Source organism: Rhipicephalus sanguineus, chromosome 10 (genome assembly GCF_013339695.2).
Source record: "Rhipicephalus sanguineus isolate Rsan-2018 chromosome 10, BIME_Rsan_1.4, whole genome shotgun sequence".
NCBI classification, from domain to species: Eukaryota; Metazoa; Arthropoda; class Arachnida; order Ixodida; family Ixodidae; genus Rhipicephalus; species Rhipicephalus sanguineus.
Window position 1 is genome coordinate 142,641,412 of NC_051185.1, and position 26,310 is coordinate 142,667,721.

Here is a 26,310-nt window from a genome sequence, read left to right on the forward strand (position 1 = left end):
CACAGAACCTGCTGTCGCAATGAGAGAGGGCATTGGGTTCCTGTACCGGGGCTCTGGTTTGCTGCTTTGTTCGCCCACTTTGTCCACCATAGTCGCAGTTCTCCAAAACCAGCCCTCGTTTCGACGTCATGCGCAAAAACGATCAGGAGATTTTCTGCTCCTTTCTCCCGATCATCTTGCATTGGTGGTATTGCGGATGATACAATTAATGAAAAGTCCTTTAGAAGTGTCCTGTGCTTTTCGAACCGTTGGTTTAACTGGGCTAGTACGTGGTTCATGAACGGAATGAACAGGGTTCTGCGAAAATATTCTTCCGCACTTTCGAATGCATTGCTCCCAAGGTTTTGCTTCCGGACACCGGCTCGACGGCTGGTGATCTCCACATTCAGTTTTTCTGCCAATGCCTGCATTTGTGCAAATATTTTTGAGAAAGAAACATTCGTGTTCTTGCGGTCACTTTCAATTATCTGCTGTATCACTTCTATGTCGTCAATGGCAGCGCTCATGTCGATACTCCTCGTCTGCAGCTTCTTTGACAGCGGCAAAGTCAGTGCTAACACGTGTTCCGTCACATGCAGGCTCACAAGGAACGCTGGTGAAAAGAGTGCCAACATTAGACTGTTTGCCTGCATTCGACTTTCGCTATTTCCGTTAAACTTAATCTCCTCTAGTGCTGCGATGAACGGCTGAAAGAGGCTCACAAATGAAAGCACTGCATCGTGCTTCTCGGCCCAGCGCGTTTCGCATAGTCCCAAAAGGCGCTGCCTTGTAGGCTCAGGACAGCTCAAACTTATCACTTTTCGCAAAACGTGTGAGCGGCTAGAAGATTTACGGAAAAAGGCTGACGTCGCCTTCAGAGTCCCAAAACAGTTTCAAATGTCTGTGATGGAGCATGCTGCACACACAACTAGATAAAGGGAGTGACACGCGCTGTGAGTACATAGAGTGCGGCTGGATATTTCTCACGGACAGCAGCTTGAACACCATTCGTTTTGTCGGCCATCGAACTTGCACCACCGTAGCCTTGACCACGGAGATGCTGCATGTTAATTCCCATTTCTATAAGGAGCCTTATGATGGTGTCGGCCAGGGCCCGGCCATTTGGTCGTGAATTGGCACAAAGCCTAAGAACACTTCTTCGATTCCGTTCGCATCCTTATTAAGGTACCTTGCACAAACAGTAAGCTGCTCAATACCCGCAGCATCCGTCGTTTCATCAGCAAGTACGGAGAAGCAGCCTGCAGCATTTACTTTTGCGACTAGGCTTTCCTTGATGATTGCAGCAGAGATTTCTATAATGTGGTTTTGTACATATAAACTAAAATATGAGGCCTTATTTGGGCAACTTTCCAAATGCTTTTTTTGATCTGTGTCGCCACAATCCGCGCGCATGTGAAGCAGCTCTTTGAAGTTGCCTGTATTTGTAGAGGAGGCTGTGCTTGAATCCATGGGACCACTGTCTCTATGTCCACGGAGAGCCACACCTTGCCACCCGCAAAAGAGAACTGTCTCAACAATAGGCTGTAACTTCCTTCGGATCTCTCTTATTTGAATTTGCCTGCCATGGTCCAGCTGATCAACAACACTGGGCACACATCCTGAGAAGGTTTGAAGAAAACTATCGGCTACCAGATGAGCGTCAGTGTGATATTTAGTGACTTCATGTGCACCGAAGACTTCGAGGGCGTGCTTCCACTTTTGAAATGGCTTGGATACGAGGGCCTTAGTGCGCGCATGTTGGCCCTTGCCAATCTCACTTCTGCTAAAAAGGACACACACTCGGCAAAACGCACCCTCTTGAAGCGCTGAGAAGCTGAGCCATCGGTACCTGTCCAGCCAAGCCACGTAAACATTCGTTTCTGCTTAAAATCGTTCATAGACTTAAACATATAGCATGGCGGAGGAATCCAAGGAGAACCTAGCAGTTGATGTTTTGTGTCATCATCCACTTTTGAGCCATCTGTGTAGAGCCCGATATCAAACTTGCTTCTGCTAACATTTTGAGGGTCATAAAAAGATAAATAATTAAATAAATGATAATCAGGCTGAAGCCCAATAAATCCCACCACCCGGGTGACGCCGCTGGTTGGTGGTGTATGAGAGCACGAAAAATTTCGGGGGGGGGGGGGGGGGCTGAAGCCCCATAAGCCCCCCCCCCTGGCTACGCCCCTGGTAAGGATAAATGAAACAGCACCGTGAAGATGCATGATTCGGCTCACTTACAATCAACTTAGCATATGACTTAACTCTATCTTTAAAGCTTTCATAATGAAAGTGGCAGGTCATTGTTGTCAACATAGGTATGCAAACCGGGGGGTAAGAGAGGGGGGGACGCAAAATCTGCCCCATACATTGACCCCCCAGTCACCTAAGAGGGGCGGGGGGTAAGATCTGCCTCCTACATTGACGTAGGGGGGGGGGGGCACTGCGATGAACCTTTGCCCCCCCCCCCCCTGATGGGGAACCCTGCGCACGCCTATGGTTGTCAACCTAGGCGAGAACTTTCGTTACTGCTATAATCTTTTAATGACCATCATACTGGCTCTGATTGTAAGCTATTGCAAGTATGATGAATGAGGTATAAGTTTCATAGCCAACTGGAACTCTTGCGTAATTGTTGGACTCGTTTTGTTGGGAAAAAATCGGCGCATTTTAGAATCCAGTAAATGTACGTCATGCATTCTCTGTCAGCTTTAGTCTTCACTTGAAGGTCCGTTGATGACCTGCAAAAGAACAGCATTTTCGGTGGGGACACATTGCTAGGAAGTCATATTAAATTATCTGGTGAAGGCCAATAGCACCGCTGAAACAATGCGACTCTTGGCTTATGGAAATGTCTGCATACGTAGCTGACCCTAGCTTCCGGTTGTTCAACAAATTGATAATCAGGTTAACTGGAGCCAAAGTCAACAGGTGTCCACTACGCCTGCTTATGTGCAGAGGCCAACAACAGCTAGGCCTGCATCCCATGGCTTTTACCATCATTTACATTACGGTTGGGCGAATTGGTATGGCTTTTTATTCAGCCATTTCTTTTATGACGAGAAATTAGTGGTGGCGGTTAAAAGGGGAAGAGTAATATGATTGTATTAAAAATGCATGCCGACAGACTAGATGTAACGGGTTGTGGTTCAGAACCTCGTGGTTCATGTTTGAGTGAAGCCACAACTTGGGCCATGTAGCTTGTTTTTGTTCATGTTGCACTGCACTGAGTGAAAACTGTATGCGAAAGATTACGACACATATATTAAATACAACAAACCAGGATGGAGGGCGTTGCCCCATCCTTCGTACTTATATTTTGTCATGCTCTTTCTATAGTAGTTTTCACTGAGTGCTGTGCAAAGTGAAGTCTAATGTTTGCTTGGCACAGGTGATGATGTTACATTGTCTAGATAGGCAAAATTTAAGCCCAGTCATTAAAGGCCTTTGATGTTCCAGCTCTCTGAGCAACCCTTAAATCCAATGTAGTGTAAACTGCACAAGAATGGAGGTTTAATAAATTTGTCATATTAAAGTATAAGATGAAACTAGTGCCTGCCCCGTTCATTCCTTTTCTGTGTTTGCATTTTCTTGTGCGCTTCTACTAAAACACTAAACAATTCAGTAGAATTTGTTGGTGTGGAAAGCCCACTTGCTGGGTGCCATTTAGCTGATGCCAGTTGTGGCAGCGTCGATAACTGCACTGACAATGGCTCCAATGTTTGAGTGCTGACAAGGGGGCTACACATTGTGCCAACGTACAGTGAGCTGCGAGTGGCTTCGGTGGACAGCCGGCTGTGCCGCATGGTGGCCAAGAACGTGGCGCAAGCCGTCCACCAGCTGGCTGCTCGTTGTGAGCAGCTTGCCGCCCTGGAAGGCTCGGATGCCTTGCAGGTGAACGGCCCGGCCACCGCAGCCCAACAGTGCAATGCCAGCCTGCTGCACCTGCTGCATCTCTTCCAGACGCAGATGGACGCGGTGAGATGGGCCCTGCCTCCTCTTCCTTGACGAGGGCAAACATTCAGTTAGTCTGGAATGATAGTGTAATAATAATTTCTGGGATTTCGCATGCCGAAGCCACGATATGATCACGAGGCATGTCATAGTGGAGGGCTCCAGAAATTTAGGCCAGTTGGGTTTCTTTAACAAGCACCTAATTCTAACTACACAGGCCTCCAGCATTTCGCTGGAAAACCCACGAACTTTGAGTCAGCAGAGTTAGTCTGAAATGTTTTAGAACATATGTGATTAATGTGTGATATGTGATCATATATGTGATCAGTATATGAGAATAGTGGCTGTTTTGAGGGGGCACTGACAAAAAAAATTTAAATCTCATTTCTTTTGTGCCAATAAGTTGCTAATGACCCACTTATCATGGTCGGAAACCTCGATTGCTTGAGCGTGCAACGGTTATTTATTTGGAGACGTTTTTACCGCATGCAGCTGCAGTTTCGGTTCCAGAGAGCGCCGAGAGAGGCGATATCCAGCGGGCTTTTTTGGGCATGTGAGCACACAGAACAGTGAGCACTCGCCATGCATGCCATGCGCGGCATCGTGTGCACATTAGCATCGCGTTGACAGCTGTGGGATAGAGCTGCCACAAGGAGCATGGCAGCCAACACAAGCTCGTGACGTTGCTGGCTGTTGGTTGTTTGCACTTGAACCAAGTTGATGTCAACTGATACAGAATGTTAATGCAGGCTTGTTGATACATACTGAACTACGGGTAAACAGCGCTACAATGGGACAAAGACTCGTTGTTGTCAGTCATCACTTGGTCCTGTCCCTTCTTTCTTTGTCCCGTTGTAGCGCTGTTTACCTGTAGTTCAAGTTGATGTCAATGTCACAAGGTGCTCCGTTTTGTGTGATACTGCGTGGTACACACTTTGAAATTCATTTTAAATATTGTCGCGACGTCAAAAGAGAGGTTGTAACACCAAGATCGAGAGAAGAGCAGCAGGTCGGTCTTTTTAATAGCGCGCGCCAGCGAGTTCTTCTTCTTTCTTCTTTCTGGCTCCTGCATAACACGTATGAGCCTTTGCACTTTCGTCTTCATCTTTCTCTCAGCACACACGTGGCAATATCTTCTAAGCTATATTAGTCATTGATATTTTGTAGATGATGTGTGTATGCCCACACAGGTCTATCTTGCCTTCCAAATTTTGTGTCAGTACTCCTTTAAAAGGGTTTGGATGCAAAAACGCCCATGTATGTACATAAATTAGGGTGCGTGTTGGGTATCCTCAAGTGGTCAAAATTAAGGGGGGACACGGGTCTTAGAAGGCCGAAAATCGCGAAAAAATCGACTTTTTGAAGCTGACATTTTCGGAATCTATATCTATTTTTGCTCAAGTCTGCTAAGTTTGTAGCTTCTATTTTCATTATTTCCGCCGTAAAATCAATCTGTAACACCAATATGAGGTTTGTCTGAGCGCAAATTGACGCTAAAATCGCGCTCTTTCCGCGCCGAACCGTTGCCGGTACACACGGGCTATCGTGGCCATCTTGATCTCGTTTGGAAGAGCAGTTTTTCATCTTCAATTTCCCGCCACCGCTGGCTCGCCTTGCTCATTGGTTGTCTAGCAAAAACGCGTCATCGAGAAGTACAAGCACGCGATGCTATTGGCTGCTTGGGGCACGTGACAAAATCTAGGCATCCGATTCGCCAAGCGGCGTTTCCGGCGTCTGCTTCACCGCCGAGACGCGCGTGAGCGTGCGCCATTTTGTCCTGGTGTTGTCGACTGCCTACAGCTATGGGTCCTGTCATCAAGAAGTTCCGCACCAAACACAAATTCGGAAAGCGGGTGAGGCGATCGCTAGCCGAGAACTTCAGGAAGCGCCCCGCAACGACCCAGAACAACGAGGATGACGAACTCGCAGCGGCCGTCGACGCCAGCGCGGTAGGCCTAACGGACGCTAGTCCTACGAGCCCGTCAGTTGCCGACAACGTCGCGGAAAGCGGCCATGTGCGTCACGACACACAAATTCTGCAGCCCCAACAGATAGAAGACAAGAAGAAGAAGGCAGAAGTGAAGCTGCAAGAGATTTCATCTGTTGCGGCGACGGAACGGAAGCGCAGCCTTATCGCTAAACGCGCGGACGCCGCGGGTCCCCCATCTGATAAAACGACCTTCACCATCCTGGACTTGGAGGCGGTAAATGCTTTGATAATATCGCATTTAAAGTGCAAGATTTACAACAGAGACACCGAGATCAGGAGAGGCGAGCGGGAATACGGCCTTGCCGTCAAGGTTGAGCTAGTGTGTGAACTGCGGTGACGGGTCGTCAAAGTGGAGTTCGCCGCGCGTCGACGGACAGCAGAATTAAGTCCATTCACAGTAAACGTGCTCGCCACCCGCCCAATGCAGGCTACTGGCAACAGGCAGACTGCTTTTAACGACATATTTGCAATGATGAACATATCGCGTCGCGGCCTCCTCACGAAAACGTGGCAGGCGTACGTGAAGAAGAAGCTAACACCTGCCGCTACTCTTGCTGCCTCGAAACTCATGAGTGAGTGCGCGAGTTCGGTTCGCGACATCTACGCGGAACTCAACGTGGACAACCCGGGAAACAACGCCGTGTCATACGACGGATCGTGGATGACGCGCGGACACTCGTCGCATATTGGCGTCGGTACCGTCATTGAACTGATAAGCGGCCTCGTTGCAGCAGAACTTGAAAAAAAGGCATGCTCATGCTAACAATCAGTCTGATTATATGCCTGGTGCATATTAATCACTAAAAGTATGTGTGCCTTTGATATTTTTCATTCTGTAATGCTAAATAAAGTTTTAACCTTTTTTGCTCATTTTCTCAAAACATGGATTTTGGCCGCTTCCCTTGTTTGCTTCTTCTGTAAAAGTCGACCTAGGACAGCTAGAGCTACAATTCTTTTTGCACAACCTAGCTAAATGCATAAAAAGCAATGCTGCAAGCAGATTTTCAATCTGCAATTCCAATTTTTTTTTATATTAGTTTAAAATTTTCTAGTTTTTGGCTAGGTGTAGGCCATGAACTCATTAGTGCTGTAAATTGAGAAGTAGTTGTTCGATTTCCAATCAGCTTGCAGCGTTGCTCTCCTTAGGCTTTCTGGTACCTATATATGGGTTTATAATGATGTTATGTTGCATAGATAATTTTTTATTGTTTCAGCAAGCAATAGAATGAGATTACTAATTATCTCTGGAAATAATTGACCTGTGTAAAATATAACTGGATAGTTAAATAAAGCTAAAAAAACTGAACAAAGCAGTGCAGTTTCATCTAATTCGGCCAAGAAATAACCTATGTTATCTCTAAAAACCATGTCCCCCCTTAACCCAAAGTTCTGCTGCGCCTTGTAATCATATTGTTGTTTTGGGTATGTTTGAATTCTCCAGCATTTTGAAGCCCTACGCTCGACAGTCCGGCTTACTGTGAATCTGCCTAATATTTCGGCCTTGCTACCCTGTTATGGGGACATTCTTGGGACTTGCGGATAGGCTATCATCGTCTACAGTGGTCATTTATACTTGTTTTGTCTTCGTCTTGTGTCTCCCATTTCCGCAGTTGTTGTCTGGCAATGCAGTGGAATCGCCCGAGGCTGCATCAATAGTCAAAGGAGCTCTGAAGGTCAGTGAAATGTTTCGCTCTCTAGCCCATCATATCGCCAATAGCTGATTTTTTTTGTTCTCACGTTGACATTGACTGCAATACATTGAAGATCTCCTTGCTTGATCTGAATCCTTCTTTTTTGATCCCTAAGTATCTCTGCAAACTGCATACGGCGGAATCTCGTTGGTACAGTCTTCACAGGAACTGCAAAATAAAACACATCATTCGAAAATCGTGCTATCCAAATCACACTCAAAAAGTATGAATATAGGCGTGCTCGACGGTAAACTCAATAGCGATGGTTAGTATGGTGTTCCGAATTGGTGGTGTGGCAGTGGCTCTGTCAGCTCCCACACCAGTGGCGATTTTCGCATGTTGCTGCAGCAGAACCTGCACGGCTGCAAGAAGGTAAAATATCATGTGGGGTTGTTGGACTATTGTTTAAGCTAGTAAATTAGTAGAATGTAAGGGTGCAAGCTTTAGAAATACCAGTAAAAGCCTACTTCTGTAGTCACATTATCCAACTTAAAGTGAAGACATGTTTGCATTAACCATACAATAAAGCATATTGCTTCTAAGGGATTCCTCCTAAACACATTGGTAACAGGGAGGCTGGTGGTAAGGACACGTGTTGCCTGCATTCAGTTTTTCCATGCCTTCTCTCACCGTGTGGAAAAGGCAGGAAGCTGTTTTGCCATTAAGGTAGCTTTCTTGTCTGGTAACATGTTGGGTCGCATCTGTGCAGCAGTGGATAGGAATGTTGAACGTTAAAAAGGTGGAGTGATTGTGACATAAACCACTGCAACGGGTTGGTTGACTGCAGAAAGCGTGTTCTCTCATTCCTTTGTCTTGCGGGAAGTGCTATATCGGTTAACCTGTGAGGTGTTTGAGCAACCGATTAATGGATCACAGGACATCACCGAAGGCTCAGCTGTCATCAAATTTGTGCCTACACTACAAAGGTTGCAAATGCCGCCTGTTGCTTCATCAAACCAAGGTGCTGTCTAGGCATGAAGATAGGACAGCATGCATAGGCATGTGCACGAGGGGGGTAGAGGGGGGCGGCCCTCCCCCTAAACATCTGAGGGGGTGCCAACTCTGCCCCATACCTTTACTCAGTTACCTGTCATTGTCTAAAGGGCAGGGTTATGGCCACATAGGTTTTTGACAATGATGGTGACCAAGGACTACTGATGTTGCATTCCAAAAGCTTTTTACTTCCCATTGTTACCCCAAAAAACTCAGGGACCAAAGGCAGGCAGGCTGCTATGGAAAGCACGTCATCGCTTAATTTTCATTTTTTTATCCACTGTGAAGTCAGGGGAAATGGAGGGGGGCTGCGGTGAGACTTCGCTCCCCCCCCCTCATGGGGCACCCTGCGCATGCCTGTGACAGCGTGTGAAGTATCAGAGGCGTTTTTTATTCGTAAGTATGGTGACATGTGCATTGCTGGGCCATCAGTATTGTTGCACAGACTTAAGATAGACTACCTAATTGTCGACCTGTAATTGTCACGTGTTGCTTTGTACCATGTCGTTTATATTTGTGTTTCTCCCAATAAACTTTCAGTTGCTAGTCTGTGCTTGTGCATGTGCCTCCCTTGTCACCATTTTTTTGCGTAGTTTTCATCGTAATGGATTACGAACTCACCAAGCGCTCGGTTCTTCTCCTAAGGGATGTTGGCAGAGAAATGAAAAAAAAATTTATTATTGTGAAAAATGTGTTATGGAGGTTCCTATTGGCAAGATTCCACAGCGGTTAATGAGGTTGAATTAATCACTTTTATTTTTTTAACTTTGCTTATTCTGTGATTGCTCGTCGTGCAGTCGGTGGAGACTGTGATCCAGAGCATAGTGCAACCACTGCTGTCCGCTGTGAGCCAATCGGTGGAGGCCATCATCCTGACCATGCACGAGGAAGACTTCTGCACGTGAGAGCATTCCCCTTTTCTCCTCTTTGTCTTCTACTCCCTTGGTTTGTTGTTGGTGGTCTCAAACTGCTTGGCAAACCTAACTGGTGAACTGCTAGGTTAGCGTTAACCGTTACTTAAATAAACGCATGCCCAACAACAGTGATTGAAAAGACGCATGACAGAAACGTTACTTTCGGTGCTTTGATACATGGGAGCCAACTTTGCACTGTTCGTTTACTTTGTTTGTCTCCTGCTATTCTTTAAAACTTTTCATTTTGTAGACATGCTTCTGATGCAAAGTTGAAGTGGACTGAGTATCTTGTAGCTCTTGATTGGACCACTCTATGGCAACCAGCATTGAAGGTACTATGTGTGCTAACTGCTGTTGCGACACACACAACCTGACGGCCAGAGGAAATGGTTTTTAGGTTGCGTTTGTGTGTCTCCTGCAAATTCACAGCTCATCTTGAGGCATTCTAGTGCCTAACCTTACGGGGCACCATTAGGCTAGAATGCAGAAATGCACGCGATCCTTGAAAAACACGTGTCCATGGACTGAGCTGGTTGAACACAATCAGCAACAGCGAGTGTTGATACAGGCATGCATCTGTTATCGTTTAAAAAGTTGTGTAACTTCCATGGTGTACTAGACAACAATGATGTACTGCAGTTGCACCCTTTAACTGCTGCATGGCACATTTCTGCAATAATTCATATAAAAAAAAATCAGCCAGTTTCATGCTGTGAAAAAACCGTTGGACTGCAAAGCTGTAAGCAGCCCGTGAGTGTGTGTGAGGGTAGACTAAGATAGCTTATTCTCATTTCAAGCATCATCATCATCATCATTCAGCATCATCAACTCGAGCACCATGATAATCGTCATCACTTAGCATCATCATTTCGTTTTACTTATTTATTAACTCCCCCTGCTGCTCACGTGACCTGCATGACACTAGACTTACATGCAGATGGCACAGGCTCTACTTAGAACTGGTCCACTGTTAAAGGGGCCCTGCAACACTTTTCCAAGTAATCATTGAATGACTTCATTAAAAGAACTTATTGCCTCACGAATCGACTGTCGCAAAAATTTTTAGAATCCGTTAAGTACGAGCGGAGTTACAGGGATTTTTCGCATGCTTCAAGCACTTTCTCTCTCCTTTCATACTAGCGAGCGCGCTGAGAGCTACGCAAGGAGGGGGATGACAAGGGGGCAAGAAGAGGCGTCCCTTCATCAATGCGCATCATGACCTTGAGCACTTTCTTTTCTTTTTTCCTTCAAATGTGCGGCATACTTTCAGTGTGATCGCGAACGCGCACGCAGGCACGTGGCGGCATCCCGTGGCGGCCACAGTAACTATGCAGCTCATGATGCTCAAGTCAGCCAATGGCCGTGGACTTGGGTGTATGACGCAGTGATTTGGGTTTATGGCGTCATTTGTCGGGAGAAGGAACGATTTCTAGATGACTTTGAGAATTAATTGTGAATTCCAGGTCGCGTGCTGCGCTATAAGTTTGGCTCGTGTGTTCTCGGGAGCCTCGACTACTGATTGGCAGCGTTTTCTGATCACGCTGAAAAAAGTGTTGCAGGGCCCCTTTAAAATTACTGCCTTCTTTTTCAGGTTGTGTCACGAGCAGCCTTGGTCTTATCACTTTGCAAAAAATCCTCTTAGCCGCATGATAAGGGTAATACAGGCGGTCAGAATTAGTGTCGACCCCTTGGTGATTGTGCTTTCTTCCCTGCAGCCCTGCTGTGGACCGTATGGCTGCCCCCGATGCCCCCTGCTCGCTGTACATGCGTGAGCTGCAGCAGTTCCTCTTGCACTGCCAGAACGACTTCTTCTCCTCGTGGCCACCCGCTGCTGCTGTCACACAGGGGTGAGTGTGAAGAGTAAAACATCTTTAATATTAATAATACTGCAATTGAGCGAAGAGCGTGGGAGGCACCTCTAGTCCGAGGTCCCTAGGATGGTTCTGGCGATGTGCCGAGCCCGTTTTATTATGGCTCGGAAAACCTTGGGAGGTCCGTCGCGGAGGGCATCGTTCCACAGCTTTATTTTGTGTAGCGGATGGAGGATGGATGGCAAAGAAAGGAAGAGGTTTGTGGTGCACTCAGTCGTGACAAATTGAGGGCGACATGCCACAGCTCAGGCAACAGTCTGCATAACAGTGTGGAGACGCTGTTGTTGCTCACCCATAGTATCTATGTAAGGCACACGATGTCCTCCACAGCAGAAGGCAGAATCTCCTCACAAATTGTCATTAACAAAAAGTGTTTGAATGTGCTGACACAAGCTGGAACTGGGAATGGGAAGAAACCAGGGATGGGCGAAGTCTAGTAAACTAAAGGTTCAAACAGAATTCGAAGCAAATAGTGATTTGGTCGAATAATTTCAAATTGATGAGTTCAAATAGCATATGTCACATATTATAAGGAAAAATGAGCATTTTTATCATGAAAAGGCTGACTAGCACAATATTTTTAAGCATTGGAACTAGGCTTGTGTGAATATCGCTTTTTTGGTTACAAGCAAAATGGAAGCTAATTCAAATAGTAGTAAGACTCAAATAGTAGTAGGGTGCTAGTTATAAGTGGTAAAATACATCACCTTTTAAAATTTGCTAAACTTAGCCTATGTAAGCCCGCATAACATGCTTTTAAACTTTAAAAAAATGGTAATAATTGGTGTGCACATGATATGTGCATTTAGCTTTGAAGTGTGGATTCGCGGCAGTGCAGATTTCTCCTAAATAGGGTTTCACGGCAAAGCTGTCCCATGCTGTGGTGAAACCACCTTTTCAGGCAGGTTGCTTGTGGTAAAATGCACCTGTTCATTCAGCTTGGATACTTGAAATATTTTTAATTCCTGCGAAAAGAATTCGAATTTTACAATATTCGTTTGAATATTCGAAATGCTCGAATGTTCACCCATGCCTAGAAGAAACTTATCAGAGTACCTGTACACAAAATTACTGCAGGTGTATGCATAACATGCAATCATTCTGTAACCTGTTCCCAGGCGTAAAGTATGCAGTCAACGTCAGATTTTTCAGAGTCCTTAGGTACTGGGAAATCATCAATCAGTTGGTTAAAAAAACAGTGCATGTCTTTTCTTGTATCAGAGGGCTCGAATTGCCACAGCCATGCCCGATAACAGCTCAAAAGGCCTCTGGTACACTTCTCAGGTGTCTCGGTTTCATTAAACTGTGGCACAAAACTTACTTCACTGAATTATGAGAAAAGGGTACAGTGCCTTTCAGTAGACCTTATATCCGGAAATTTGAATATTTCTTTACACTGCAATTTTATTTAAATCAAGGTTCATTATAGTGCCAGTGTTTGACTGTATTAGTTTACAAAAGAAACTGTTGGCTTTCTTGTTGGTTTTAGTACGCAAATCTTTTCTGGGGTTAATCAATCTGTGAACTGCTGCAGCATACTTGTTCATTTTGACAACTGCCTTTATCACTTCAGTGAGGTGCCTGAGCTCGTAATGGCCTACTCTGAGTGTATCAGCTGTGGCATTAGAAACAGGTCCAATAATTGAAACATCTTGTAACTTTTACTTTTGATCGAGAGACGGGAGAGCACAAAAGTGGGGTGTGCGACTGTTAAAAGCATCGATGGCAGTAAACGTGAAGGACTGCCAAGGTCAGCAGCACAAAAAGGGGCATCAAAATTCCTCGCAGGTTGCGGGACCTGGCGTCACGTGCCTTGGAGCTGCTCGTGCGGCATGCGAGCTTGGTTCGGCCGCTGGCCGAGGGTGGCAAAATGCGGCTGGCCGCCGATTTCGCCCACATGGAAATGGCGCTGGCACCGCTGGGCCAACCTCTGGCCGACTTGGGGCGTCCCTACAAGGTGGGCTGTGTGTGCTGTGCAACAGTTGCACATATGCTATTGGTGTTTTTTTTATGTTATTTATAGAAATTTTGTGGAAAGGAGAGATTGAGATAAAGAGCATGAGTGGTGTGACAACAACTTGTCTTGGCCTGCACCCCGCTTTATGAAGATCATCAGTGTACTCAGAAACCACACCATGCCTATTTAGTAAAAAACTAAACCGTACCTATTTAGTAACACAGGTTTAGAATATACTGAGGAAATAATTTTTATGTACAAATCAGGGGCATGGCCAAGGGAGGAGTTGGGGGTTTCAAACCCCCCACTCCAAGAATTTTCAATTTTGCTTGCGTATAATATACGCACACATAGAAATGCATACATGAATGTACATAAAGTATGGTTGAAACCCCCCCCCCCCCCCGAAAAAAATTTCTAGCTACGCCCCTGGTACAAATTGTTTCATGTAACAGACTTTGAAAATGTGTTTGAAAGTAAGCTTTGAAGTGCAGTGGACGTCCTTAAATGCTGAAATCATGCCAGCTGGTTGGTAATTAGGTAAAATTTACTAATTAACATGCAAACAAATTGAATAAACTGTTACGTCTTTTCTGCAGGGCATACCTCATATGGCCTTTTTAACATCATCTGTCCTAGTTACTCATGGAACTTCAATCTCTTGTTCTGCTTTGGTTTCAAGTGAGGATGGATGACTTATCCGTGAAATGTACAGTTTCAAGCAGAAGCTTTCTGCTAGCTCCATTATGTCGTTGAAACTGCTAGTAAGCTTGGCCTGCTTAAATTTTAGTGTGTACCTTTTGGTCATTCCTAAAGCTTCCTTTTGGCCATTTTAATAATGCCTCCTTTCTTTTTTTTACTGCTGCCTCTATCTCTTTGACATTATAATTCCTCATGTCACTGATCTTTCTTTTTTTTTTATTGATCAGATTTGTCAGCTCAATAAATTCTATTTTTGATCTTGAACTGTCACTTTTATCTGCTGTCATTCTTTATTGAGTCTTTCGTGGTCTGGTAGAGTTTGCTTACTTCTTGAATTGGTGCTTTATTCACAACTTCAAATGCTGCTTCAGATATCAGTCTAGTTACAGTTTCATTTAAATAATTACTTCTTTTACATACGGCAACTGTTGAATCGTAGCCAGTGAGTCTTTCATCTGGAGTGAAACCTGAGGGCAGTGCGGAACTTGAAATATGCACTGTCAAATGTGGTAAATGTTTTTTTTTTTTTTGTTTTGGCAGTCACTACAAGGCCTGTTGTTACCAAATGTGTGTGCAGGTGCTCCGGGCTCTGCGTCCTCTGCTCTTCCAGAGTCCCCAGCATGTGGCCCAGTCCCCCATGCTGGGTGACGTGGTGCCTCATTCGTTGATGCTACACTTCCTGTTTGCCAAGGCACCGCCTGAACTTCGCTCACCGTACGAGGTGCGTGCCATCTGCAGTATCAACTTTCTCTGTGGTTTGACTAGTAGCACGGCAGAGTGGATTAGAGTGTGAATATTGCCACGCCCGCTTCTTGTTTTATTTTGATTTATTCGGGTTTGACCAGCAAGGACGGTTATCAACGCTCGACACTGACCGCGCCGCAGTGTTCGAGAAGCTTCGCGATTGTAGTAGATCACTTTGTTAAGATTGCGCGCAGGACGCGAATAGTCTAGATTATTCCAGAGCTTGCGCGACCACCAGTGATGTGTGATGTTTAAAAGATGGCGCGTCCCAGCCATGAGCAGTTTATTGACGGCCAACGCTCTGTTCGCCGCTGTCAGTGTACAGTGTGTATTCCTGTAGTTTGACTTTCCATTTTCTGGCCACAAGTATGGCCAAATAAAGAGTTTCATTTTCGACACGCCGACTGCTACCTTTGTCGACGTCACGACCTTGACAATATCAAGGGGTGGTATTCTTTTTTATCAATTAGGAATAACTAGTGGTTCCTCCTAATTTATTTATTTATATCAGTACCTTGCCTTGTTGGGCAATGAGTAAGGGGGGCAGTACACCAAGTACATAATTGAGATAAATGTACGATAACATCTTAAAGGGGTCATGAAGCACCCCTTGGGCTGATTGAAAAAACGCATCCTGCGGAAAGCTGACACGGCTATGAACTGCTCTGCCAAATATTACAGTCGTGCGCGCCGCGTAATGGCCACAAGCGGAGCGCGAAGTTGCCGTTTCCCCAGGCACCCTCTTTTCAAACAGAGGCCGGTTCTCACTCTCGTCGGTGAGCGGGGCGTCTGTCCGCTGTACATCGCAAGAGACATAGCATGCTTATTGGCCGATAGCCGACGTAAATCGAGAGCGGCGTTCGGATCAGATGCGCTTCTTGCCGCGGGGTGCCGCCACTTGCCGGCGCCGCACTCCTCAGTACACGGTAGCCGCACTCGCGCAAGAGAATCACAGCGGGAGAGCGATCGCATTTCATGACGCGCGCTGGCGTAACTTCTTTCCCCCATGCCATCCCTCCCTGTCTAGCTTCCAGTGCGCTCGTCGGCACGAGAAAAGAGAGAAAGCGCTGGGAGCGTGCGCCAAACCCCCGTAACTCCGCTGATTCTTGACGGATTCGAGAAATTTTTGTGGCAATCGATTCGGGAGGCAGTACACTCCGATACTGAGGCCATTAGATCATTACTTGGAAAAGTGGTTCATGACCCCTTTAACAAGGTAAGGCATCGGTTAGTGCAGAAGATGCAACTCAACTCACGAACGCCGACTATACTAAAAAACAAGGTATAGTGTGTGAAAATATATGTAAGTATTATACAAAATATAAAAGCAACTAATTAAACACCTAGAGAAAATGAAAACAACTAACAAAAGATTGTCTTCCGCAAAGTCATATACACAAAGAAAGAAAAAGAAAACAGGTGAGCAATATGTCACATCACTATGGGTGTTTGAGTGTTAGAAAATTTTTAATATACAATATAATAGTTTTTCTTTCAATTAAATATATGCTATTTGCAACTATGAATGTTTCTTTAATATCGTATGTACTCATGTAATGGCAGAAACTCTGTAAATTCTGAACCAGAACTTAAGGAAAATCCCCCTGAAAGTATCTTTTGGAATATATTGTATGTAAGCCACAATCTTGATGATTATAGGATTGGCGGTGCCATCTCATGCGGGGTCGAGAGTACTGAAGCTTTTTTGTGCCTCGGTTTCAATATTTGGCATAACAAGGCAGGCGTGCTGAGTTTTCGTTGCCTGCTAGTTGCAAAAGCTTAGCCTCCGAGACACTGCTGTTGCTGGTACCACAGGCATCACTATTACTGCCAACAGACAGTAATGGTAATGCTGGGACAATGCTGGGGTTTCGATCACTAGATGAAAAAACCAGCAAGGAACAAAGAACACAGAAAAAGAAGGCATCAGGACAAAGCTGGTCCTGTCACCACCCAGCTTCGTCCTGTTGCCTTCATTTATTGTGCCCACTGTTCCTTGCTAGTTTTTTCATCTGCAATCATGTACCAACTTGCCCAACTGTCAACATTGTTCGGTCATTGCTTATTGTTGCAGGCGGCGTCATGGTCCCGCAGTCGCTATTCGAAGTGGCTTGATGAGCACACATCCGAGAAGGAGCGGCTAGTCCTAGTGCGGTGAGTTCGCCTGCTTACAGAGGAGGGTGTTTTCAAGTGCCGATAATCGGTAGCAGCATCTGTGTTGATGTTTGTGAAACCAGGAATGTGCATTCAACTAGCCCCATACATGCTGTGACGCTTTATGATGCATCTTCGATCCCAGCTGTGTGGTAAAAATGCACAAGCACTTGGTTACTTATGCTCCCTGAGAAGTATATGCACTTCTAGTTTTATTTTGTGCACGACGAATAATTTTTAAAAGGCTACCGATGCCGATTTTCGAAGCTGTTTACTCTGACTGACAACTCTCCTAAATACAGAGACGGCTCTGAGCAAGTGTGAAGCTCAGCAAATGCTGATAAGATATTTTGTTTTCACATTCAAATGGCACTGCAACACTTTTTGAACATGGCCAGAAAGCACTGCTGATCGGTAGTCGAGCCTCCTGAGAACATGTGAGCCAAGCATTATAGCGCAGCACGCAGCCTGGGATTTGAAATTAATTTTCAAATTCAGCAAGAAATCACCCACTCTTCTCTCGACAAATGATGCCATGTATCCAAAATGAGCATATTTTAAACCCAAAAACTCCACGGCCATTGGCTGATTTGAGCATCGTGAGCAGCTTAGTTATCGGGGCTGCCGCGACTTGCCCGTGCGTGTGCTTGCATTCACACTTAAAGTTAGCTGTGCATTTGAAGAAAAAAAAAAGAAAGTGTTCAAGGCCAGGACATGCGCCGACGAACGGACGTAGCTTCTTGCCCCCTTATCATACCCCCCAGGGTAGCTTTCAGCGCGCTCCCCGGTATAATAAGGAGAGAGAAACAGCTTAAAGCGTGGGACAAATTCCTGTAACTCCGCTCGTACTTGACAGCTTCTAAAAATTTTGTGGCAGTCGATTCGTGAGGCAATAAACTTCTTTAATGAAGTGAATCGATGATTACTTGCAAAAGTGTTGCGGGGCCCCTTTAAAGTTGATTTTAGCATGGTGCACCTACTGACATCGACTCTATTGTGACGTGAGGCTACAGTACCAATTCTGGTGACTTTACGCACCAGTATGGCTAGTTGTGATGATGTCAGGTACCAAAACAATGAAAACTGGTGCTTGTGCCTCTCTAAAGACATTCAAAATGCCCGCTTGTGCGTCACCAACGGAGCCACGAGTGGAGCGGCCCTGTAAACGTCACGATATCTTGTGCAAGCATGTGATGAGAAGCTCATACTGTCTCGTGACATTGGGGTACACTAGGAACCGAAACTAGCTTTTAAAACACATTGCAGTTAGTTGTTTGGGGTGCACTCACACTTACTACAGTATAGACCGCTTATAACGTAAGTCGCCGGAGTCGCGAATATCCGCACTATAAGCGGTACCGCACTATAACCAAAACAACCTTCTTCAAAGGCTGCACTTGCGCAAAACGTGTTGAGCATGTAGCCTCGCGTGTCCGATAATCGACATATGCGATTTGGGGCGCTTACAACCACTTAAATCTCCGAATGTTCAAAAATTAACCGCCAAAGACGTACCCGCATTGCCAACGAAATGAACACGGGGAAAAAAAGTAAACAAAACAAAGTGCCATCGCGGAAATTCGCCGACTACGTTTCAGGCCACCTCGAGGTATGCGCGTTACACAGAAACCATGTCGAAACGCGACCGAAATTTCACGTGCTGAGCGCGGTACCGATCGTTCGATTTCACGGGCGCGCACGCGATGTCCAAGACATTGCAATCGAATCCGGAACCACCATTCGAGAGTTGCTTGTGCCAACCATGCCTTCGTTTTCATTAACGATACGATTCCCTTCCCTTCAAGTGCAGCCATCGCAAAAAGTTTCGTTGATTCCGCCCCAAACCGCAACTTTTATCGCCCGCGACCGCTACCGAAAAGCAACCAACGCTGATTAGGCCTAGCCTGCGGTTCGGCATGTTGTCGCGGGAAGTTTGACCAAGACAACATGAAGGTCGGACGTCGAAAAGATCGCACTCAAGCACTAACCCAAGAACAGCGCGCGTGATATGAAGTTAGTGTTAGCGGCCGGGAGATCAACGGCGACAAAAGCTCGCCAAGCTCGTTTAAGTCCGCGCACTGGCAGAAAAGGCGAAAGCTCGCGTCATGAAGCCGCATAACTTTTCAATTTGCGGACGAGGTACCAAACGCGATATCTCTAGCAAGTGTGATAACGACGACGCTTTTCCCGACAGGAAAAGCGCACTTGGTGAGGACGCGATCGTACGTTCCACGCGGAACGCGCTTGACGCGCTGCCGGCAAGCGGCCGCGGCGGCCGCGGGGCCTTGCCGCCGCCGGTGCAAAGGCTACTCCGTCGCCTAGGCAACCACCATCCTTCCCCACTCGGCGAGTCCGCACAGCGCTGCCGCGGTCTTTTTCCTCCTTCCGCCCCTCGTTCGTTCACTGTGCGTGCCCTCGCCCTTCGTAACGACCTCGTCGCTCCCTCCCCAGCGGCGTACCTCCTTTGAGAACCGCCCTCGCTACCGCGTTTGTCAGAAATATTTTCCTGCAACCGCATTATAAACGGTATTTCGTCTTGGGGGACTGCACAATAAGCGGTATGCGTATACATGCGGTTCTATGGGAGGGTAAACGGGAGTCGAAAAAGACCGCATTATAACCGGTCCTGCACTATATGCGGTTACGTTATAAGTGGTCTGCACTGTAGTACATTTTCTAGGCTCTTGAGGTCTTGGCCGTTCATTTGACACAATAAACACCTGAAAATTTTCGTGTTGGTACCCCTTTATGCTGATGGCAACGTATTGTATACTGCATCATGAACAATGAAGCCACATAGGTCTTGAAATGCAATGACTAGTGTTGACTGTCATTTGCTGAAGCCCTTGCATGTTTTTGTTTCTGTCATACTCCATTTGTAGAGACATCATTGAACTTCATTGAACATGGGCAGTCATATGTAAATCTGCCTTGTGTTGCAGTGGTGCAATGGAGTCATACGTCCAGACCGTGCGCCAACGGCAGGGCAAGGAGTTTGCGCCGGTCTACCCCATCATGAAGGAAATCCTCGAGAAGGCCATGGCCCAGGAGAGGGCCTGATACCGCTTCGTTCCCACTGGGACTGACTCTTAGATTGAATCCTCGTGAAGGTGTTGTACAGCTCAGATCCGTTCAGGGGAACTTGTGCTTTGTTAGCAAAATAAAGGTGTTATCGATACTGTTTCTTGTAGCAGGGAAACTCCCAGCAGTTAATGTATTTATGGGGTGGGCAAGCACTGTTTGTGGTTGAAGGAAATTTGAAAGGGAAATTTTAGAATAGAAGAGAAATAGAGAAATTGTACTGGGGTAGGTGGTACTCGAAGTACATGGTAACCGAGAGGCAGTGCTACCTTTGCTTAGTTTTAATTAACCGAATTCTTATGTTTTGGTGCTTGTGTGTGTGTGTGTTTCAGTGACTGTCCCTGTACATAGTACAGTAGAACCCCGCTGATACGTTTTTGAAGGGACCGTAGGAAATAAACGTAAGAGACGGGAAACGTAAGAGCCGAAAAACAGGAAAAACGGCAAAATATTTAGTGGTACAGAATTTTATTTCAATTTTTACGAGCAGCACGAAAATTGGCGCGCTCAGCCGCGATCTAGTCGATGGATAGAAACGCGGAGCTTAGGACGGCCTTATCCACAGAAATGTAATCAACGTATGTGATTTTTTAACACCAACAGCTGTAGGCATGAAAGAACTAAGCACACGCAATCACGACCGGCGCGGCGAGTCCGACCGCGAACCGCACGCACGACCATGCGAGCTCCAACCAGCTCGAACTCCTCCCGTTCTCCGACAAATAACGATGATGATGAGTCTACGCCAACGCGATAGCAGAAGTGAATGCCAATCTCGAAGGCCTTGCTTTCGCAAGCAATTACGTCATACACGCCATGTTTGTGCAATGCAAATCTCGGAGGCTATGCTTTTGTCAATAGTAAATGCCAATCTCGAAGGCCTTGCTTTCGCGAGCAGTTACGTCATAGACGCCATCTTTGCAATTTGAATCTCGAAGGCCATGCTTTGTTTGCATCAATTGAAAGATTCTGTTGCTTGCGCCTCTCATGCGGCTAATATTACGGTGAAACGAGGCCAAGCTGCGTGAAAATGCACCATGGCCGCTCTCTTTGGTAGTCACTCGGTCGGCTCCGGGCGCACTTCGCGACGTATCATACGGGAACGGTCCGACAGTTACGACGTAACAGCGGGGTTCCCAATACATTGTATCCTATGGGAGCTATGCCGGGACCGGCGGAAAACGACGTAACAGCCGGGAAAACGCAGCAGTGAGGAACGTAACAGCGGGGTTCTACTGTATTGTGATTATGTACTTCACCAACTGTGTGTATAGAAAAAGGAATCAGATGATCATGGGAGTAAGTATTTTTACTGTTAGAGATGAGTGGTAGGTGCGAATTTTCTAAGAACTGCTAAATGAATAAAAAAGACATTCCAGGCAGTACCGTGGCAGATATACGATTTCTTTTCACAGTAACGCTTGAATTTGAGGGTGCAGCTGTAATTTGGTGTTTGCTTTTAAGAAGAATGCTAGAGTAGAACCCTGCTGATGCATTTTTCACGGCAGAAATAAAATGTAAGAGCCAGGAAACGTAGGAGCCAAGAAACGAAAAAAGAAGAGAAATTAGAGAAGTGATGAGAAGGACACAATTTTATTTCAAACCATTCGCTTTAAGAAATCGTGCAGCGTTGCCTGGTGCATTTTTCATGCCCGATCAGTACAAAGGGTCTCCCAAGCACTTGCAGTGTCATGTGGCTTTCGGCGGTGTCACTGTGCGCAAATCTCCACAACAAATCTAGCGCTGTTATGGCCGGTGAAGCTGTTGGCTCCGCAAACAGGATGACTCCGGGCAACGAAAACTAATCCGTGCTTTCGTTGAATGCATCAAAACCAATTTTTAGTGCCCCAATGCGTCATAGATGCTGTGTTTAAAATACAGATCTTGGAAGTCATGTATCTGGTAGCGAGACTTAAAAATGCATTATAGGACGTCACCCTCACTGCTTCTGACGGTCAATTTGATCATCAAACCATCAAGCGGACCAAATCAAGTGGCGTGAAAAGTCAACATGTCCACCCTGACTGTCTCAGAGGGCTGGTTCGCAACGGGCCCGTGCCCACCCCAAAATATTTTTTGCTATGGCATACACAGCCCAAAATGACACTTGACCACATCTGCCTGCCCCGGCCCCCACTTCAAATCAAGGAGGTGCCCTGCCCGAAAAAAATTTCTGCCTACGCCCCTGGTCTCTCATAACAGTGATTCCACTCCTGCGCCAACTGCGCCAAAGTGCGCCAAATTGTATTTACTGCGCCAACCTGATAATATCGACGAAAATTGCGCCAAACTGCGCCAAAGTCTCGGGTTTGGGGGCGTCTATCACCGGCAATCGCACGGCCGGCGCGTCATAACATGTGCAGCATGATCTTGGGGCTGCCAAAGTCGCAACCATGGACCAAGAATTATTCTGCTGAATAAATAGCGCTCGCGCGTGCGTCCCGAATAAGCCACGATGCCATGCACGGTGCCGACGCAGCTTCTGTTCTGCAAGGCGGCTCGACAGCAAAATGCGCTGTCCGCAGAGGCTCGTGACGTCTAGGCCTCTCGGTAGCGAGAAAGTGCGACGGCGATTCATCGGTGGACGTCGTTTGTTCTAGAAACGCTGCTGATAGCTCGTTTCAAGCGTTGCACGGCACGTAAGGAAAGCAATGTTCAGTAATAACTACATGTGTGCTGCTAAAATGTCTGTCACTTCTGTTTCCCGACAACGCGGAATGAGATCTGGGATCGCTAGCAGTATATATAAGGAACAATATCGAGTTTTCCTTGCTTCGCGTTTATGGAAGAGCACGCGAACGGTGGAAACGCGTTCACACTTTTCCTGAGATATACATTATCTTTGTTCTAACAGCGCTCACTAGACGACGACGAAGTAAAAGAAGGCACAGGACAGGCGCTGTGCCTTCTCGCTCAAGCTTCCATTCTTATGCAGTATATACTTTATCCATGGATCTTCATTCGGAAGAGCTTTTTCGTAATTGCTTATACCAGCACGTCCGAGTTTAATCACTCTGCGGTAAATACCCCCTAAAAGGCCCTCCCTTTTGAGCTCACGTGCTAGAGTTCCAATTCGAATTTTTTGCTTGCTTTTTAAAAAATGTCATCTTATTAATAAAAGCATATATCCTGGTCGGAGCAGCTGCAAATACGCAGCTGTCAGTAGCGGGCCCGTCGCTGACGGCCCACAGTGAAGCGGCTACCCCATGTTACACGTCCGCCCCTCGCTTTCGGGGGTCAATAGCTGACGGGTAAAAAACTCAGTTTCGCTTAAGGGCGAAGCAATGAATGCGATACCAACAAATTGTATTGTTAAACGAAGTAAGGCTAGCAGCTAACTCTTTTGGATTCGATCTCGCGTAACTCAACAAAACACTGGTTTAAGGGAATATGGCCGCTCCAGGAACCGAAGCGTTTTCTTGCTCTGAGTTCTCTGAACACGAAGTAAGCGTTGAGAGCACAGCAAGTTTACGAGCCGTCTCCTGATGCCTCGAGATGGCGCGCGCGCAAGCGACTGCGCCCTTCGAACGATGCGGTCCCCTCCCCCCCCTCGCTCCCCTGGCGTCCTTTCATGCTCCTTACGAAAGACGGGCGGGGGTCGTTTCCTCTCTGTTTGATGAGCAATCGACGGCAGGCCCGCATGCGGGAAGATCTTATCTCATGCGCTGTCCGTGCGACGGAGACAGACGGCCGGCTAGCCTAATCTCCGCTTCAGCCGCGTTCGTCGCCAGCGCTCGTGAGCTTTTACCCGCGGCTAGAATGCGCGTGGTGATGTTATTAATTTGGTTTTTATACAGAAAATTACGGCAATGGCGACGGCAAAAATCCGCGGAGAGCGTCCATATAATTGTTATCACAATAAACATTTTAAAAAAGTTGAGTAGCCATTTCACTCTGTGAAGTGGATGATAAGCGAAGCTGTTTCGCGCATGGCAAGGAGGTGACATGGTGGAGGACAGTTTGGTATGTAAGGTCAGGTTGTTAACGTTCAATACGCAATATTAATGCGAAAGCATCAGATGCTTTATCAAACACGAAAATTGACCGTCGGCGGCGTCAATCGATTGATGCAAAAAATAATCATCTGATGGCGTCATCATCACGTCATAGATCGTCAAAACTTGTGACGTCATCATGGCGTAATATATCGTGATGTCACGTGATGACACCATCACGACATCGTCGCTTTACACTGCTTCCGTAATCGGTGCGCCGATCATTGAGCTAGCGCAAAACCAGGTGAGGTGCGGATAGCTTGCAGAGAAGGAGGGGCAGAATCAACCCGTCGATCGAGAAGAAAAAGAACCTGGCTTTCGCCTTGGAGTTTTCCTTAGGGGAATGCATTAGGGACAGTGTGGCTCTTTGGCATTGAGGCACTGCTGTACATCACGGCGTTTGTCTACAATGTCTGCTGATAACCACATAGATGTATTTAGAGGGTTATTTCATAAAGTGCAATTTTATTGATCTGGTATTCTGTTTATTTGCTAGTGTCGAAAATAATCGCCGAAGAGGTTAATTCAGAACAATCAACTGCATGAGCCGTTATTTTTTCATTAGCGCATGAAGTATGGAGTTCTCCTGAGATGATTTTTTCCACGAGATTTGCAATAAATCGAAATATTTTTAGCCTTCATAAGAGCCCCATAGTAATATTCCGGTGCTTGAATGTTATTGCAATATGCTTCTGTAGTGCACTCCAGGATGTAAAATTCGCTGCTCCAGAGTGCTCCAGATGCAAAATTATCTGCTCCAAAGTGCTCCAAGATGAAAATTTTGCTGCTCCAAAAATTGCTCCAAATCAGAAGTCCTCGGTAGCATCACTGCTCATAATCATATTGTGGTTCTGGAACGTAAAACCCCAACAATTATTATTAAGTGCACTTTGAGGGAGTGCACTTCGCCGCTAGTGTCATTCGCACGCTGTACACGGAACGCTTATACCTGGCGACAACTTTCAGTGGCAGCACAGCCAAAGCTACGTGGGCGGAGCTTCTGCACATGTGTTACTGCGCCAAATAGTCCGTTTGCAGGCGATTGTTTACAGGCACAGGAAAATGTGAAATCGACGCCAGATAGCCCGAACACTATAAATAGCAAAAAATGAAAATCCTTCACGGGATAAGCTTTCGCAATGCTGTAAGTCTTGATCGTAATGCCTATTTTTTTTCTTTTTATGTTTCCCTTTATGCTACACAGTCTACAAAAGTTGCCATTCTTGGACTTCATACGCAGCAGCATAGTAAAAAGTGAGTGCTTCGGTTCCGTAGCCTTGGCTGTGCTGCCACGGAAAGTTGTTGCAAGTGTGTTCACCAAACTCACTTCACTTCGACGGAGTGTCTAGCCTTGGTAGCAGTGGCTCGAGAAAAAGTAAGTTATTATCTCAAGCTGATTCCGTAATATTTTTTAAACTATCATTTTCATTATTAGGAATATTGTTATGCATTAAAACATGCTATATCACCAGTGGCATAAATCCAGTTAAATCACAAGGGGGGACACACATCTTGCCATGGCGGCCATTTTGTTTTTATTTCTATTTATATAAATATTGAAATCGTGCTTTGAAATAAAATTTTAAAAAACGAGCATGGGTTCCCAGCTCATGTATTTGCATTTTTCTATTGAGTCTTCTACGAAAGCGGTCAAGCGGCAGTTGCGATTTCAATAGTGACACGGCAGCGCTTTTCCGTGTCGGCTCTCTTTTCGTGCATTCGTGTTTATTCCCACGCTGTTAAAATTTTCTTCACGATGAACTACCAACTCGGCCAGACACTCACGTTAAGTCTCACATAGCTGAAGGGTACTCAGGCCTATACACACTACAAAGTAAACAGGCATTAACAAAAAAGTTGATCGCACTATGCTTAACTCTCAAGCAATTCAAATATATGGCATTTGAAAGATAAATCTCAACGGGGGACAAAGCAAGGGGTGTCCCCCCCTAGCATGGACACATGGGGGTTGCCCTGAACCCCCTGTGATTTACGCCAGTGTATACCATAATGAACTACCTTGCTATTTTCGCTCTCGGGCGGTTTACAGCGATGGCTGCCAAGGCATGCCCAGCACGCGGCGTGCAATGGCCGTATGTGCCGTGTTTGTACCCAAAGTTTATTTTAAGGGCAGCTAATAGCCCACACTGTTACTTAACAAATATTGCCTGAAATAACAAATATCTCTTGTGCTACTTAAGTACTCATCGTAATTACCATAATTTCCAAAGTACGCCTCCCTTTCTCGTGTAGCAGCGTGACGCCAAAGTGACATTCTGGGG

The 26,310-nt window shown here is 46.1% G+C and overlaps 1 protein-coding gene across 1 annotated transcript in view; it reads left to right on the forward strand.

The window, feature by feature from the left end:
• Positions 1 to 20,130, forward strand: part of LOC119406776 (conserved oligomeric Golgi complex subunit 5) — a 35,777-nt gene extending 15,647 nt beyond the window's left edge. Inside the window, exons 10-17 of the mRNA XM_049420205.1 lie at positions 3,710 to 3,960; positions 7,537 to 7,599; positions 9,408 to 9,511; positions 11,240 to 11,371; positions 13,184 to 13,352; positions 14,632 to 14,775; positions 16,873 to 16,952; positions 19,895 to 20,130. Of these exons, the coding sequence (XP_049276162.1) occupies positions 3,710 to 3,960; positions 7,537 to 7,599; positions 9,408 to 9,511; positions 11,240 to 11,371; positions 13,184 to 13,352; positions 14,632 to 14,775; positions 16,873 to 16,952; positions 19,895 to 20,012 (1,061 nt within the window). The 3' untranslated portion in view covers positions 20,013 to 20,130. The remainder of the gene's footprint in view (positions 1 to 3,709; positions 3,961 to 7,536; positions 7,600 to 9,407; positions 9,512 to 11,239; positions 11,372 to 13,183; positions 13,353 to 14,631; positions 14,776 to 16,872; positions 16,953 to 19,894) is intronic.
• The last annotated feature ends 6,180 nt before the right edge of the window (positions 20,131 to 26,310 follow it).